The 18,114-nt window shown below is 38.9% G+C and overlaps 2 protein-coding genes across 2 annotated transcripts; both read left to right on the top strand.

The window, feature by feature from the left end:
- Nucleotides 1-6,171: 6,171 nt before the first annotated feature.
- LOC120267217 lies at nucleotides 6,172-6,966 on the top strand. Its single transcript, XM_039274909.1, has one exon. It carries the CDS (start codon nucleotides 6,172-6,174, stop codon nucleotides 6,964-6,966), a length of 795 nt encoding a protein of 264 aa, XP_039130843.1.
- Nucleotides 6,967-9,698: 2,732 nt separating this feature from the next.
- LOC120267216 (putative disease resistance protein RGA3) lies at nucleotides 9,699-14,460 on the top strand. The gene is made up of 2 exons (XM_039274908.1): nucleotides 9,699-9,935; nucleotides 10,555-14,460. The coding sequence occupies exons 1-2, from the start codon at nucleotides 9,699-9,701 to the stop codon at nucleotides 14,458-14,460; spliced, it is 4,143 nt and encodes a 1,380-aa protein (XP_039130842.1).
- The last annotated feature ends 3,654 nt before the right edge of the window (nucleotides 14,461-18,114 follow it).

Genomic DNA, 18,114 nt, shown 5'->3' with positions numbered 1-18,114 from the left:
TTGGGATTCACCATATATAGTTCTGTATTAACATTCATAAATGAAATAATCGGGTGACTATATATGATTTGTTCACGCAAAATACAAGAGGAAAAATTTACATGAAGAAACTCCAAATTTTGATGAAGTTATATGCTTTACACACACACACACACAGCACACAAACTAACAAGAGAGATAATGTCCAGAGGAACTGGGGCTTTAAGAAAAACAGAGAACAGAAAAAAGTAGGCAATTAATTAGAACCGTGGAACGTGTCATTGGTCACCTGGTATTTTCCAAATTTGGTTAATTTTCATCCGAGCTCAAGCAAAGACTATCCTATATAGATAATATTAGAGAAACATCTAATTTGGATAAAGATCCAAGACTTAGAATTAAGATCAGATCCAAGACTATGCACAACGCTGAACAATTGTTCACATAATTCATGAGAGCAAATCAACAATAAAATAAGATAAAGTTTCTCAAAACAATCCAAATAATCCAAATTCTAACTATTCTCGAAGATCAAAATCAAGGTTTCACCAGAAAATTGAAACCAAGCAATTTCAACCATAACCCAACAAATTAATCGCAAATCAAACCTACCTCAGTTAAAGAATCGAATAGAAACCCCAAGACAAGCAGTGAAATCTCGCCTTTTCGGCTCCAAACCTCAAAACAAGGGCTGTAAATGAGAAGAAAAAAAAACGTCACAAAGAACTCTTCCGATCAAGCCCTTCCGCTTGAAAGAACTCCTCCAATCTGGATAAGAAACAAAGAACAAAGAACTCATTCAATGAGAGCAAGGGAAAAAGGAGAGCAAAGGAAGAGCAGAAAAGATCACCAAATGATGTTCGAGGGCTCACTAGATGATCACTAGATGATTAAGTTTTGCCAGATGCGGTGAAAGGGCATGCGATGGCGGGGGTGGCACTAGCGAAGGCAGTGGAGGGGAGAAGAGGTGTGGGAGAAGCGGCGGCGTGGAAAGTCACCGATGGGAGGCGCCGTGGGGAGGCGCCGATGGGTGGCACTACCGAAGGCAGTAGAGGGGGAGAAAAGGCTATGAAGGTTGCGATATGTTTAGGGCTGAAATATTCTCAAATACTTTTTTTAAATAATCTAAAATTACTAAAATTATGCATATAATTTTAAACTTAAAAAAATTTTTATAATTTTGATAAATTATATTCCATATTTCGACTAAGTGTAAATAAAAAAAAGTGAAAAAATCTTTTTCCCTACAAAAAAATCTGAAAAAAATCTCTTATAAAATTGATTTGTTAAATATTCTAAAATTTAAATTATTATTATTAATAATTTTAATCACATTTAAGTTAATTATTATTGCTTACTAATAAATTTTGTTATAAAAATAACTCCACTTGTTTAATTGTAAAATGTTTAATTGCAAAAAGGGGATCAAAACATTATTATTATTATTATTATTATTATTATTATTACTAATAATAATAATAAAATATTTTCCCAATATAAATATGATTGAATAAATCAACTTTTAAAAACAAATTAATAACTTAACATTGGGTCATTCTGATAATTAAAACAATAAGAAGGTCATATTGGAAAAAAGAACATAGTCTACGGTCCCAAATCCCAATTCAAAGATTTTGGACAACGACGTGAATCCCGGGTCCCATAACATTAATTTGAACTAATTATATACTTATATTTAATCTTAAACTTTAAAAATATAATATAATATCGTAACCAAGTAGACTTTTTAACAAAATACAATTAAAATGTAAATAAATAATTAATTTTTTAAAAAAAGGAAAGATGCCATGGTGACAACTGGACAAGCGATAAAGAAAATTTTCAATAAATTCAGAAGTAGGTAATGGAGAGAATCACAAAGCTTGTAAGAGTTGCAAGATTTAAATAAGATTATTGGTTAACTTAAAAAATTATCATATTATTAATAAATATATATCATTGTAAGTCTTTTATAAAAGATGGTGCTCAATTAACTTTTAGAAAACAACTATCAAGATTAAAGCTTGGTATATTATAAAATTAAAAATGTAATCTTTTGTTGTAATTCATATTAAAATTTGTAATTTTACTTAATTTTGGCATGCCACGACTACCACGAATATAAAAAAGTGCATTCTTCCTAGCAATTGTTGGTGTTATTTTAGTTAAATGCTAATTAAAAAAGTGCATTTATTTATTTATTTTATTTTGATTTCAACAAAATCATACTATAAAATTATGTATGTCATAATGAAGTTAATACAATTAATAATAAAATTTTTAAATTCAATAACAAATCTTAAAAAAAGCAATTTAATACAGTTCTAAAATAATCAAGTTAAATTATATTTACCTAGGGATTAGCTATGAACTAAACATGATGGCTATAGTCCCTAGCTAATCCCTGGGTAATATTTAAGATCAACAATTTTAACTACGGATTCTAATGTCTTGCTAAATATAAATTCTAAGAAATAAAATACCCAGGGATTAGCTACGGTCAAATAACAACGACTATTTTTCCTAGCTAATCACTGGGTAATGTTAAAGCTATTCAGTTTACCCAGGGATTAGATAGGGACAAATAACAACGAACATTTTACCTAGCTAATCCTTGGGTAATGTTAAAACTGTTTAATTTTACCCAAGGATTAGCTAGGTTATAGATTCCAATGGATAATTTTCAATAGTAATTCATTGCTAAATATTACCTGCGTAATTCCTACGATATTTAGCAATAGGAATAGCTTGGGAAAGTCTTCCCCTTACTAATTCCCTATGTATTTCCCTATGTAATTCCAGGGTAATGATTTTAACCTTTGTATCTAATCATTACATTCTATTCCCTATCTATTCCCTGGTAATTACCTAGGAAAATGTTTCCTAGATAATTTTCATTGGTAATTAATAATTTTATTGTAGTGCCTATTTTTGAATAAAAACCCCAATCCTATGTTTCTTTTATGAATTTCAAAATGCACCCTATTTTTGGTTTTTAATCAAACTGTAATCCTATATTTTTGGAAATGTAGCAATACGTAACTGAACGAAGTACAACAGAGCAAGATTACGTATTGCTGTAATTTAATCTTCGAACTTATTAACCACTTGCCTTAAATATCTCAATATCCAATTAGCTGGTAATTGATAGAAAGAGAGCTAGATGTATTGAATATTGTGACCTGAGTGTTCAACCTGGCTTTCTATTCTACCAAAAGACATTCATAAAGCAATAAATTATTTGCAAATTGATCTGTTCCTTGACTTTATCTGTGCTCCAGAACAATGCGGTACAGAGGCTCATCTGCATTCAATTAAGAAGCAAAACATGCAAAAGCATTAAACTATTCGCAAATTGATCGGTTGCTTAACTTTCTCTCCACTCCAGAACAGTGACATACACAGGCTCATCTGCCTTCAATCAAGAAGTAAAAACTTCAACACAAGCAACTACCAAACTTCCACAAGATTCATGGTTCTCTTCTTCCAAGAACTGCGCAACAAGTTGCAGGCTTCCCTTGCTGCAACGAGAAGTAGAAACTTCAATAAAGGCGATTACCAAACTTCCACAGAATTCATGGCTGTCTTCCTCCAAGAGCTGCGCAACAAGTTGCAGGTTTCCCTTGCTGCAAACCCACTTTCATCATCTATCATAGAGATGAATAGTACCATATGTATGAATAGTGTTAAATAAATAGTAACATATGTACAAAATCTTACTATAAACATAAATAACCCAGCAAATATTATAATTGAATACTTAATATAAATATTAAAATAAAATAGAAAAAGTAACAAACACACCAGAATTTTTACAAGGTTCGGCAATTTGCCTACTTCTCGGGCACTGTGGCGGGAGATCTCTGCATTAACTCCAAAATTTATAAATTTTAGTAATTTTTCAATTACCTACAAATGGAAACTCCTGCTTAAAGGAGCTCAGCCAAATAGAAAAAGAGGAATTTATACTTGGATGATATAAAACCAATGTCTTATTGCCTACACCAAAGTCTCCATCCTCCAATGTAGGACTAAACAAAGGGTCATGTAATGAATGGCACCGACCAACTAGATTATAGTTCATTACAAGTCCACTTTCAAGAAACATGACCATCGCTCCGAAACCTCCGGATCCCCGTTCTTCTCCTTCGAAGCCTCTGGACCCTCGCCCCCCTTCCGCAACCAAACCTGGCCTTTCCTGGGCTAAAGTTGTTGGCACTCCCTCTTTAGCCTCCTTTGAAACCCCTCCTCATCTCCAAAAATCTCACTTCGACCGTCTGAAAAACTCGATTAAGACCTGCATCTCTCTTGACCGAGAGCAATGGAACTCCGCTCGAAACATGATGCATTCTGCCCTCTACGCCAAGTTTTTGGGCAAATCTCTTCCTCTTGACCAGACTAAGCTTGCCATGGCTGATGCCTGGAAGGGACTTGGCGAGTTCTCGGTTTCTGATCTTCCGAATGGATTCTACTTTATTAACTGTGAGTCTCTTGATATGCAGGCTAAGCTTCTCTGGGAAGGCCCTTGGACCATTGATGGTCATATCCTACAAATCTCTGAATGGAAGGAGTCTTTCCAGCCGGCGTTTGAGAAGCTCTCGACGGCGGCAGTGTGGATTCAACTCCACCATCATCCTATTGAACTCTGGCTTGGGGACATTCTGGAATGCATTGCTTCCCAGTTTGGGAGGGTCCTCAAGATTGATGAGCACACTCTAAACCTTTCACGTTCCAAATTTGCCCGTATCTGTGTGGAAATTGATCTTGATCTCCCTCTCCAGAAAGGGACTTGGGTTAAATATGGTGACAATTCGGTTTTTATCATTGCACTCTATGAAAAACTCCCAGTTTTTTGTTACAGCTGTGGACGGGTGGGTCATGGCGAATCTATTTGTACCTTCATTAGCAGCCGGAAGGTGGGATCTGGTTCTCAGCCACCCGCGGTCTCCCCGGAGATTGCGATGGAGGTAGATGATCGGCCGACCCCCTTGGGCGTGGCTCCTGAAGGTATAGAAGACTGTATGATGTTGAATGATAATCAGACCTTTGACATTCCTCCCGGGGTTGATGATGGTTCCCCAGTTTGGTGCTTGGTCGAAACCCCGAGCCGCTTTCGCCGTGGTCGTGGCGCGGCCGCGCGTGACGATAGCTACCCCAGCGCTAGCTTCGCATCGTCGTGGGCGGGAACGATGTCCAGATCAGTGATACGTGTAAGGATCAACCGTCTATCTTTGCGTCACATGGCGGGACCTCACGACGTGGTGCTTCATCGGGCCATCTTCCGAGTAGCGCTGCTTTCCCGCATCTCGAGAAGGCCATGGCCGTTGAACCAATCCCGAACGTTGACACAGGGTCTGTGCCTCGTCCCGAGGAACGCCCTTCTAACACTTCTCTGAGTCCCAATGCACTTGTTGTCAGCTCTTTTGATGCAGAGCCGGGTCCCATCATTATGATCGATAATTCCAAAGCTCCAAACCCTACCCCTTCCTCTGGAGTGACTGTTGGCTTGAGAATACCCCCTATCCCATCACTTCCAACCCACTCTCACTCCTTTTCTCATCAAAGCTTTTTAGAACAACCCCTTTTGCTCTCATCCTCTGCTCAGAATAATATCACTGATCCCACTCACTCTTCTCTGGTTGAAAGAGTTAAATCGGCTCTCCTCCCGGATCCTCTAACTGATCTTCGGATGGATAGCCCGGAGGACTCTGGTGATGCAGGCTCTTCTTTCGACTCGAAGGACTCTGGGTCCTTTCCGGAGCCGGATGATGATATGATTCTTTCCCATTTTCAAAAAGGCATCAAGTTGGAGGCCCTTGCTCGGCGAGCTCCAACTAAAAACAAGAGCCGTCTCAAGAAAGGGAAATCCTCTCCTTACTCTTAAACCCTCTTCCTCTTTGTTCGAGTTTCTTAATTGGTTTGTTCATGAATTTGAAAATTATTTGCTGGAACTGTCGTGGGGTTTCCAACCCTCATACTCTAGATCGTATTCGTGATTTTATTCGTCGTTTGAAACCTCTAATTATTTGTCTTGTTGAAACCAAAGCTGACACTGACCGCTCTCTTCGTTTCTGTAATAGATTTGCTTGATCTTGGGATTGGGCTGCTATTCCTACTCAGGGGCTCTCTGGGGGCATTATTGTTCTCTGGTCCCGTAGCATCGGTTTGGTGACTCCTATTGCTGCAACCCGCATGTCCCTTAATTTAGTGGTCTCTTCTGCTGAGGGCTCCTGGATCCTCTCTGTGATTTATAATTCGCAGGTCATTTCCTACCATCGGCTCTTATGGCGAACTCTTGCTGGAGTCAATAACATTCATCTTCCCTGGCTCCTTGCCGGGGACTTTAATGCCGTCCTATCCGTCCATGACTTCAAAGGGGGTACTTCTAACTCTTATGATTATAAATCTCGTCTTTTCTCTAACTTTGTTAACAGTGCTAATCTTCTTGATCTTGGCTTTGTGGGTTCGCGTTTCACCTGGTGTAACAACCAAGTGGGGTTGTCTTGCCGATGGGCGCGTCTTGATCGTTTTTTAGCTAATCATGATTGGATTGCTTCCTTCTCTTCTCTTGAGAATCTTCACCTACCCCGTTCCTGCTCTGACCATTGCCCTCTTCTTCTCACGGCGTGCACCCACACTCCTTCTAAGAGCTCCATTTTTCAGTTTGATAATATCTGGTTTGAATATTCTTCTTGCCATAATATTATATCTAATGCTTTTCAGGTGATCTCGTCTTCCTCTCATATGCACTCCCTGCACCACTGCCTTCACCGGGCTAAGAATGATCTCATTAAATGGCATATTTCTGGTACTCGATCCATCGATGCTGAGCTTTCACATGTTGAAATGGAGATTAAGAATGTTGAAGATAGCGAGTGCTTTTGTCCACGACCCGTGGCATCGCACTTTGGCTCGATTGTCTGCGTAATCATCATAATGCCCTCCTTCGTCAAAACTCCATTTATTGGGCTCAGAGGGCTAGAATGATGTGGCTCAATCTGGGCGATCTCAACACCTCTTTTTTTCATCGGAATGTCAAAGCTCGCCAGGTTAAAGCCAAAATTCACTCCCTCCGCGACAACTCGGGTAACATTCTTACTTCTCGCGAGGACATTGAGCGTCTTTTTATTTCTTTCTATCAGTCTCTGTGGGCCTTCCCCTCCTCCCTCTCCCTGGACCACCTTATTTCCATTCTCCCGGACGATTTACCCAGGCTGGCTGCCGATGACAAGGAAGAGTTAATCAAAACTGTCACCAAGGGGGAGGTTTTCCGAACCCTTAGGTCCATGCCTCGTGGTAAATCCCCTGGGCCGGATGGCTACAATGTAGAGTTCTTTCTCTTCTATTGGAACATCTTGGGAGATCATATCTTTAATGCTATCTCTAGTTTTTTTGCTTCAGCCATTCTTCCTAACTCTTGGGGTAAAACTTACGTCGTCCTTATCCCTAAAATTGATCACCCGCAAAAGGTCTCTGATTTTTGCCCTATTTCTCTCTGTAATGTCTGTTATAAGCTGATTTCTAAAATTTTAGCTGAGCGTCTCAAAAAAGTTCTCCCTAAATTAATCGGGCCCGAGCAGTCTGGCTTTCTTGCGGGCCGTTCTACTTTTGATAATATTATTGTTGTTCAAGAGATGGTCCACTCTTTGGAAACTGACCGCATTAGCCCCCCTAGGATGCTTATTAAAGTGGATATTGAGAAGGCTTTTGACACTGTTGAATGGAACACGATCCTAGCAACCCTCCATAGAATGAACTTTCCTGAGATTTGGATTTCCTGGATTAAGTCTTGCCTCTCCTCTGCTTCCTTTTCCTTTCTTATCAATGGCAAACCCAGCTCTTGGATTAGCAGTAGTAGGGGGGTTAGGCAGGGGGACCCCATCTCCCCCCTCCTCTTCCTTCTAGTCACTCAAAACCTTTCGGCCATTCTAAATCGCGCTCTTAACAATAATTTCCTCTCTGGTTTCGACTCTAGCCTTCCTAAGAACATTAATCATCTCATGTTTGCAGATGACTTGATCCTTATTACCAAGGCTTCCAGACAATCCGCTAGGAACATCTTATTTTGTCTTAACTTGTATGCATCTATCTCGGGTCAAAAGCCCAATCTCCTTAAATCAGCTATTTATCTCCCTAGTTGGTTTAATAAGAGAGTCTCTAAATCCATTGCACGCATTATGGGCATCTCTCTTGGGCATTTTCCCTTTATTTACCTGGGGGCTCCTATTTCTCCTACCCGTCTTCCTGTTCGTCACTTCCAATCTTTGATTAACACTACCTCCACCATTATCAACAATTGGAATCACTCCAACATCTCCCAAGCTGGCCGCATAGTTCTTCTTAACGCCAATATTTTCTCTCTTCCTGTCTATCTCCTGTCTATTTTCTATCTCCCTGACTCGATCCTGGATTCCATCTCTAAATTGGCTCATTCTTTTCTATGGGGTAGGAATGGTAGGGATTGTGGTTTTCATTCCATTGGTTGGTCCACTGTGACTCTTCCTAAATCTGAGAGGGGCCTTGGCCTGAGAAATCTTAGAAATGCCATACTTGCTCATTTGGCCAAACATGTGTTTTCTATTGCTAATAATACTGACAAAGTTTGGGTTTCTATTTTTCTTCACAAATATCAAAATTGGGGCATCTGGAACAACAATTCCTACTCTATCTCCTCTTCCTTTTACAAAGCTGTCTCTAAAACTGCTACCACTATGGGGTCTAATTTCAAACTCTCTATTTGCAATCCTAACCTTACTCATACTTGGGATGATCCGTGGCTGTTGGATCTCCCTCTCAATCGCAAGCCCACTTTTTTTAATATGCATCTCGTGGACAATTTTCATATTCAAACATGTTTTTCGGATGGTTCTTTCAATATGCAGCTTTGTTCTAATTTACTTGGTTTGGACTTGAATGATACCTGTTTTAATGAGATCACATTTGACCTAACTTGTTTGAATGAATGGGTGTGGGGACCCCTTCCTTCAAAGGTTTCTACTGTATCGGCTATCTATGAATATCTTAACTCTGTGGGGGATGGGCATAGTCAGTGGACTGGTTGGTTGAACATCTGGAAACTCAAGGTGGTGCCTAGGGTTAAGCTCTTCATTTGGAAAGTTGCTCATGGCAAACTTCCCACTAATGCTTATCTTTATAACCTGAACATTGGTCCTCCCAACCCTTAGGCAGTTCCCGCTGGTTCCTCCTTTATTTATGGGTTCAGCCAGGGGTAAATCACCGAGCTAACGGATGGGTACAAAGAAGGCTCAAAGAAGTTAATAGAGTGCTTATCCTCAAGCTCGACTAGGATCTCAAAACAGAACAAGTCCGTCCCATGGAGAATAACTACACCAGGAACAACTAGCCCCTTATGGGCCTTGGGCTGGTTTAGGCCCGAAGGCTCAACTAGGAATTGGGTACCGTTGACTCTTCATTTTTGTGGGTTGCATGCTGAATCTATTACACACTTGCTCTGGTTTTGTCGTTGCAGCACTCTTTGTTGGAATATTTTGTTTAGTAGGTTGGGGCTAGATTCCCTTTCTCTCAACTCTTTGGCCAATGGTTCTTGGCTTACCTTCAAATTAAATTGCAGATTCAATTCTGACTTCGCCAGAGCTATTATTGCCACGAATGCTTGGTTAATTTGGACCTCTAGATGCAATTTGGTTTTTCAACAGATCGCCCCTAACTTCAGCTCTCTTCCTGACAAAGCCTGGTCCATGGTTCATAATTTCTATTTGGCTAATGATCTTCTTTGCAGGCATTCCTTGATGAACTTTCGTTCTGCAACCCTATCCATATTTGTCTCCTCTGATGCTTCTTGGAATCATTCGACGGGTAAGGCTGGCTTCGGTTTCATTATCTACACTAATTTTCACTCCATTCTTCTTGCAGGTCTGCCGGTGGTTCTGCTCTTGTCCTCCGAAGCGGAGCTGCTAGGGCAATCCATCTTAGCGGTGCATCATTGCTCCCTTAATTGTTGGCAGCCGAGCGTGCTCTTCACTGACTGTTTGAAAGCCATTCATTTACTCCAAAGCTTCAACAACACGACGGCCTGGTGTCTCTCTTCTTTGGTTCGGGACATCAACATCTTGACCCAACCTTGGACCGGCTTCATCCTCGAGCATTTCTGTCGGGATTTAAACTCAATTGCAGATCATCTTGCGCATTTTGGGAGTGCCAACCCTTCTCTATCCCTCTTCGCTCAAGGGCGTGACCGACCCCTCCGGGCTTGAAGACGCTCGCTCTTCATTTCATCTTTCGCTTTTAAGCTCTGTTTGTCCTTTTTAGTTCGTTGTAACTCATTTTGCACAAAGGGTCACGTAAATTTTTTATACTCACCCACAAATAAATCAAAATTATCACACATGTAACATAATCTTCAAACTTTTTAACCACTTGCCTTAAATATCTCAATATATCCAATTAGCTAGTAATTGATAGAAAGAGAGCTATAGATGCATTGCATATTGTGACCTGAGTGTTCAACCTGGCTTTCTATTCTACCAAAAGACATTCAGAAAGCAAGAAATTATTTGCAAATTGATCTGTTCCTTGACTTTCTCTCTGCTCCAGAACAATGAGATACAGAGGCCCATCTCCATTCAATCAAGTAGACCAGAACCTGCAAAAGCATTAAACTATTCGCAAATTGATCGGTTGCTTAACTTTCTCTCACTCCAGAACAGTGACATACATAGACTCATCTGCATTCAATCAAGAAGTAAAAACTTCAACACAGGCAACTACCAAACTTCCACAGGATTCATGGTTCTCTTCCTCCAAGAGCTGCGCAACAAGTTGCAGGCTTCCCTTGCTGCAACGAGAAGTAGAAACTTTAACAAAGGCGATTACCAAACTTCCTCAGAATTCATGGCTGTCTCCCTCCAAGAGCTGCGCAACAAGTTGCAGGCTTCCCTTGCTGCAACCCCGCTTTCATCATCTATCATTATGGAGTTGGAGAAGTTATCCTTGGCAATGACTTCACTGGAGAGTGCAAAGAAGAAGCCGAACAAGAAGAGCAATGACGTCAAATCATGGCTGTATGAACTCCAACAAGCAGCTTATGATGCTTATGACTTCCTCCAATGCTTGCCTCTCAGAGCTCTTGAAGAGAATGGCATGGAGAAGGTGGTGCTCCAACAAACAGAACTCATCATCAAAGACATCCAAAAAAGATTAGAAAAGCTGATGGAGGAACAACCTCCCTATGCTGCGGTCCATCATCATCTCCAGCAAAGTGATGACATGAACAGCAAGATTTCAAGTCTGGGAATCCCACCTGATGAAGTGAGAGTGGTTGGAAGGGATGAGGACAGAGCGAAGATGATCCAGCTATTGACATTTGAAGAATCCTCTCAGATGGAGCTTTCTCTCATTGCAATTGTTGGCCGGGCAGGTGTTGGGAAGTCCACTCTTGCCCGCTTGGTTTATGATGACGAGAGAGTAGCAAGCCATTTCCCACTCAAGTTCTGGGTTTCCGCATCAGAAATCCATGATAATGCAAGCCTGTTAAGATCCGTTGCTTCATCGTTATCAAGTTATAAATATAAATTCGAGCGTGAACATAATCATGAAGGCTGGAAAGATCATTTAGCAGCAAGCAGGTTCCTTCTCGTCCTTGATGACTTCTGTTGTGGAGTGATCGAGTGTCGCAGGCTATGTGATCTTTTTGGGACAGAAACAAGGGGAAGCAAGATTGTGATCTCTGTTGAAGATGAAGAAATTGTGAAAAATATGGGATTGCATTATTTGTCCTGCTATCCAAAAGAATTGTGTCATGAAGATTCCTGGTCTTTGTTCAAAGAATGCGCTTGTCTTAATCTGGGGACAACACAGGTTAGCAGAAAATTTGAGCAAGTTGGCAGGAAGATAGTGAAGAAATTAGAAGGGTTGCCTCTGGCTGCTAGGATGGTTGGTTGTCTCTTGTGCTCAAACACTGATTTAACTGACTGGAAAATAATCTTGAATGCTGATGTCTGGAAGGCTAAAGCTGATGACTTATATGGCATCCCTGCTGCTCTGTGGCTGAGTTATAAACACTTGCCTTCACACATCAAGCGCAGCTTGGCATACTGCTCTGTTTTCCCTAGAGGACACATTTTCAACAGGGAAGACTTAATCCATATGTGGATAGCTCAGGGTCTTATTCAACCTCAAGAAGGCACAAGAATGGAGGATTCTGGCATTGAATACTTTGACTATCTTGTGCGCAGGTCCTTCTTCAGGAGCATTGAGCCTGATAATGATATGGCTCCTATGTTTCGCAAATTAGCCAGGCCTGATTATGTTATGCATGATGTGATTCACAAGTTAGCTGTTGTTATCGCTCTTGGTGAATCTCTTCGTATATCAGGTGGTGATAAATCTTATGAAAATGTGGAACGGACTCAACGCAACCATGAAATACAGAGGAAGAAGGTACGCCATTTATATCTTCAATCTGATTGCTTAGCATTGTCTGAAGTTCTGGGTTTGAGCATGTTAGGTGACATAGAAACACTTGTTTTCTATCGAACAAATGAGCTCAGTTTTGATTACGATTCCTTGTTTAAGAGGTTGACATCCGTCAGAGTATTGTATTTGTGTGACAAAGAACTGGAAGTCATGCCAGAATCTATTGGCGAATTAAAACAACTCAGATGTTTGAACCTTTCCAAGACATCCATTGTTGCGGTTCCTGAACAAGTGTGCGGCCTCTTTAATTTGCAAACTCTGAAGCTTGACTGGGATGCACCTCGTTTCCATGTTACTTATTGTGAAAAGTTTCCTGAGGGGATGTCAAAGTTGATTAACCTGAGGCACTTTAAAGCACGGGACTGCAAGATTCCTAAAATTGGAAGGCTCACATGCCTGCAGGATCTGGAGGAGTTCATTGTCTCAAGAGAAGAAGGCCATAAGATAGAGGAACTCAAGTACATGAACCAGATAACGGGTTCACTTGCACTTCATTATCTTGACAATGTGTATACTGAGGAGGAGGCCAAGGAAGCCGCACTAAATGATAAAGAGCATCTGGAAGACCTGTATCTGAGTTGGCGTTTGCCTGGTGTTTTTCAAGAAGATACAATTTTTGAAGCTCTGAAGCCACATCCAAACCTGAAGAAGCTCACGATTGCAAGAAATTTGGAAACAGCAACACCAAGCTGGTTGGAGGATGGCTCACTCTGCAATCTTGAATCTTTAAGAATCAGTCAATGCCACAATTTTGACCTCCTACTTCTTGGACAACTTCAATCTCTAAAGTCACTGTGGGTGAATGACTTATCTGAGTTGCTATGGCTTGGCCCCCGGTGTTGGAATGGAGGAGAAGATGTCCTATTTTTACCTTGTCTCAGCCAACTTCACATAGAGGAATGCTTTAGTCTAACAGAATTGATCCCCCTCCCACCAACACTGGAAACGTTGCAGTTGAAACAAGTGGGGCTGCAAGTGCTTCCTGGATTTCAGCAGAGCAGAAGCTCATCAGCATCTAGTTTTTCACTGACATCAGTGCATATTTCTGATTGTTATAGATTGACAAGTCTCCAAGTGGGACTGTTACAACACCAAAACCAGCACCAGCTCCAAGCTCTCACCAGACTGACAATCTCAAATTGCAACCAGCTTCTTTATTTGCCTGATCATGGTTTCTCAGCTCTCAATTCACTCCAGTTCTTGCACATTGAACGTTGCAAAAATCTTAAATATAAGAGAGTGGAGAATGAAAATGCCAATGCCAATCTTCCCTCATCACTCCTTGAGCTGAAAATCATGGAATGCCCTCATCTAACCAATGACTCATTTTTTATGGGTCTGGAAAGTCTTCACTCGCTCACTTCATTAAAGATTAGTTGTGGCCTGGGAAAACAGCCTCAGGAAGTCGAGCTACTAACATCACTCCCCCATCAGTTGCTGCAACAAATGAAGGCACTCACAGAGCTAAGTATCATTCGTTGCCGGGGGCTTGAGTTGCTTGGTTTCGAATCACTAGTGTCACTAAAGACTATGAAGATTATTGGATGCCGAAAGCTGCAGACTGAATGCTCATCCCTTGTGGATACTTCTCCATTGCCTCTGGAATATATGGAGATCAAGGAGAGCTCACTGCAAATACTCACTGAACAACTGATGAGTAGGCTCACCTTCTTGCGTGAGTTAAAATTAGTGCATTACTGTCCCATGGCAAGCTTTCCAAAAAGTATGGATGATGGGCTCCATTGTCTTGTATCACTCCAAAGGCTGCATTTTCTTTTGTGCCACAAGCTCCGAGCTTTGCCTGATGAACTTGCAAGCATCCCCTTCCTCAAAGAACTGTACATTATAGACTGTAAGAAGCTCAAGTGCCTGCCAGACAAGGGAGTGCCACTCTCGCTTGAGTTGTTGGTCATTCACGGTTGTGGGGATCTCTACTATAGATGCCTTGATGGTGGTGAAGACTGGCCCAAAATCTCTCATGCCTTTGTTCAAGCTGAATATGGAAGTTCTGATGATTCTTCGTGAAATGCCACCACCCCTCCTATTGGAGACCAAGAGTTCCCATCCATCCTTTGCTCGGAATAAAAGTAAGTAAGAAGAATCTTTATCAAATTCCTCTTGAAAATTTGTGCCACATATGACTTGATGGTCAATCATTGGGTAGTCTAAATTGCATTTACATCAAAAGTCAGAAGTGGAGGTCATAGGGTGCTCAAATCTCTCCCTAATCCCCAACAAGATCGTTCCCTCGCATCTGCTTTATACACTCGCTCATCCGAGATTTTTTTATATTATTCTTTATACCGTATATATATCGTACATCCCTGCTCCATTATCGCTTTAAGATCTGCTTTATATTCATAAAAAAAGCGACTATGTCGCCTATTATTCAAAAACATATGACTTGATGTAGTTAATTGTATAAGACGTTTCACGGTGCAATTAAAGTCCTGTCATATTATATCTAGCTGATTTTAAGGAACTAAACCAAGGGGAAAGAAATGACATCCTCATATACCATAGGAAATCCAATGAATAATATTATTAGAATATTTTTTTTACAATATTGTACAGTATTGATAACTGATAACCCATAAATTCTACTTTTGATCTGTTTATTCACTTTTCAAATAACAATTCATTGCACTAAGCAGTAGTGATTGTTTACTCTTTTGTATCAAGGCATTATTTTTTATATCTCCTTGATGTGATATAATGTTTTAAAATAGCTACCATTGTAATGACCGAGTCGTTAAGACATTTGACTCTTATAGGAGAGGATACGATTGCTTGTCCACATTATTAAAAAAAATAATAATACTCTTTTGAAATAAATGCAATGTTATTTTCTAAAACCAGCACTTGTTATGCAGTGATTATGTTTGATGTATACGAAAAATTTAATGAGTCATTTGGCGGAGAAGAATGAAAAAAATTAAAAAAAAAAATTAACAAGCCATGATTTTGTTGTTTTGTCTACTCCTCCCCTGCTTGTTTTCTTGTTGGTCTGTATTGTTCTTTTTTTTTAATGAATTTATGGTTTATCCACTAAAAAATACCATCAGTTCCTTGGGGCCCTGCAAATGAATGCTCCATGCCTTATTACAATTGTCACGCAAATACAAAAGACTAGTGAAATATAAAAGAAATGTAGTAGCAGAAGGACACAAGGTCTTACCTTGATGGTACATGTGGAACAAATTACATATGGGTTCATAAGTAATGACATATATAGATGGTCATGTAACTAGCAATTATAAATATTAAATATTATGACGAACTTAATTAAGATAAACAGTAAATGTTTAATTGGTTGGCATATGCCGGAAAAAAGTTAATCTATTCAATTGGTTGGCACGGGATAATAGTTTACTGACCATGAATAAATTAGATGCTAGAAGGTGCGATAAGATGCTGACAACCACCTGTGTTCTCTGCCATGTAGAGAATAAATTTTCGGGGCACCTTTTCCTTAGCTACCCAATGGCGAAGAGAATATGGAATTTCTTCTCTCAAATCTTCAACATCCCTGAACCACTGTCGTCTCTGCAATTTTTGGAACATCCCCTAACCTCCTTGGTAATGATAGAGACAAGGGAAATCATTATTAAGGCAATCATTTGAAATATTTGGTTGGAAAAAAAATAAACGAATATTTCATGATAGTTGCTATGATTATTATGTTGTCGTTTCCAAAATAATTCACATGGTTTTGTCTTGGATTGACGCAGCCCTGTATGCAAAGAAAGCACTACTAGAAGAGTCAGCTGTTTCTGCTAAACGCAATATGGAGTTCCTTAGACAGCATATAGATATAGTGTCAAGCGAGGAGTGATTAAGGGAGGTCGGAGTGAGCTCTGTAGTTGCTTTCATTTATATGCTTTTGTTCCCTAGGGTTTGAGTACCTCAATCTATCTTTTTTTGCTTTTTCTAGTTGTGTTGTAGTTGTTTGCCAGTTTCCACTTTAAATGAACTATTTTTGTTGTACTTTTGGTGTTTTTTTTAATGAATATGGTTTATCCACTTAGAACTAAAAAAAAAATTACGGAGGTGAAGGTTCTAACTTCAAAGTTTGGTGATGGGTCAGACCCTAATTTGGGGGACGTGTCAAAGCAAAACAGTGGGTTGCTTATGTGTTCATATGAATGCCCTTCCAAAGTCCTTCATTTTCATTAATTTGGGTCACACCATTCGAACACATTGTAGAGGTTTTTTTTCACTAAAATCCATGTCACCATCGGTAATGAATGCTTTTTTTATTTTTTTTGCTTTTGTAAACAAAGTGGACAAATGACTCTCAAAGGAGTGCGTAAATCTATTTTAATTTTATCATGCACCCTCATCTTATGTGCAAAAGACCCCCACAATATTCGTGCACAAAAAAAACCCTACTTGTCATACATTAAATGGGAATTGAATATCTGATATCGAACAAATACCTTAACCATTGAATGTTAGCTTGTTTCGACTATTTTCATCCATTTTCATTATTTAAACATAATCAATGTTTTGTTTACTAGAAATGAACAAAAAATCCCTCCAAAGTTCAGGTATTCACAAAAAAAACCCCATGACTTTGAGTATTCCCAAAAGATCCTTTCTTTTTCTGACAGGTTATTTTTCAGACCTCTCTGACATAAAGGTGATTGATGTTGACATAAAAGTAACAGATATTAACTAGGCTGACTCTCAGTTTTTAAGCGAAAATACCAAATTTTAAGCGAAAACCCATAATTTTAAGCGGAAAAGTCAAATTTTAAACGCAAATGTGTTATATGTTAAGTGAAAACTTATGTAGTTAAGCGAAAACACCAAATTTTAAGTGAAAACTAATAATTTTTAAAACGGAAAAGTCAAATTTTTAAAATGCAAATGCTTATATGTTAAGTGAAAATTTACTGTTAAACGAAAAACACAATGTTAAATGGAAACTATATATTTTTAAGCTGGAAGTACGTATTGTAAAATAGAATAAACTAACATAGTAAAAGTCGCATTAATTGAAAAGTACCGCCGTGATTGAAAAAAATAATTTCGCCAAAAAGGAAGGACTCGTCTGCAGAATTCAAATGTCGAAAAGTGTCATGCTCGTGATGTTTTGAAACTTTCGGGAACTAAAAAATAATTTTCCCTTTTGTTTATATATGGATACTAAAATTATTATTAATTTTTTTTATTCTAGTGTTTGGAATATGACTACCATTTTAATTATAGTTATGCTTTTATAATGATGTAATTTATCTATGATTTATAAGTACTATTTTTTTATTTATTTGTTTATTTTTTCTTATGTCACATTTATATTCTTCAAATACTAAAATAGATGTTAATTTGTTTGAGTTTGTTTATATAAATTGAATAAATAAATAAAATATAGTTAATTTGAGCATATATATATATATATATAACTCCATATGGCACCTATTATGTTAGAATATTGTGTAATGACCTATTTTTAGATACTATCATTACAATGGACAAACTGTAAAGTTTTTTGCTCCTATGTGAGAGATAGATACTCACAATAGTGTGCAAAATATCAAAGAAAAAACTAAACGATAAGTACAAAGCCATCAAAAGTGGAGAACAAAACACAAAAGATATTAAAAGAGATAACAACTAAAAAAATATGATTTAAAAAAAAAAAAGCAAGTAAGACGATACAATAAAAATAGTAGA

The sequence above is a fragment of the Dioscorea cayenensis genome, chromosome 8, assembly GCF_009730915.1.
Source record: "Dioscorea cayenensis subsp. rotundata cultivar TDr96_F1 chromosome 8, TDr96_F1_v2_PseudoChromosome.rev07_lg8_w22 25.fasta, whole genome shotgun sequence".
NCBI lineage: Eukaryota > Viridiplantae > Streptophyta > Magnoliopsida > Dioscoreales > Dioscoreaceae > Dioscorea > Dioscorea cayenensis.
Note: the sequence above shows the minus strand (reverse complement) of the source record. Positions and strands in the feature narration are given on the sequence as shown.

Bases quoted from the DNA above. Each gene is read 5' to 3' on its own strand.
- LOC120267217 (XM_039274909.1), top strand. From the start codon at position 6,172: ATGTCCCTTAATTTAGTGGTCTCTTCTGCTGAGGGCTCCTGGATCCTC.
- LOC120267216 (XM_039274908.1), top strand. From the start codon at position 9,699: ATGGTTCATAATTTCTATTTGGCTAATGATCTTCTTTGCAGGCATTCC. The intron at 9,936-10,554 runs GTGCATCATTGC...TCTCTGCTCCAG, and splicing joins TAGGGCAATCCATCTTAGCG to AACAATGAGATACAGAGGCC.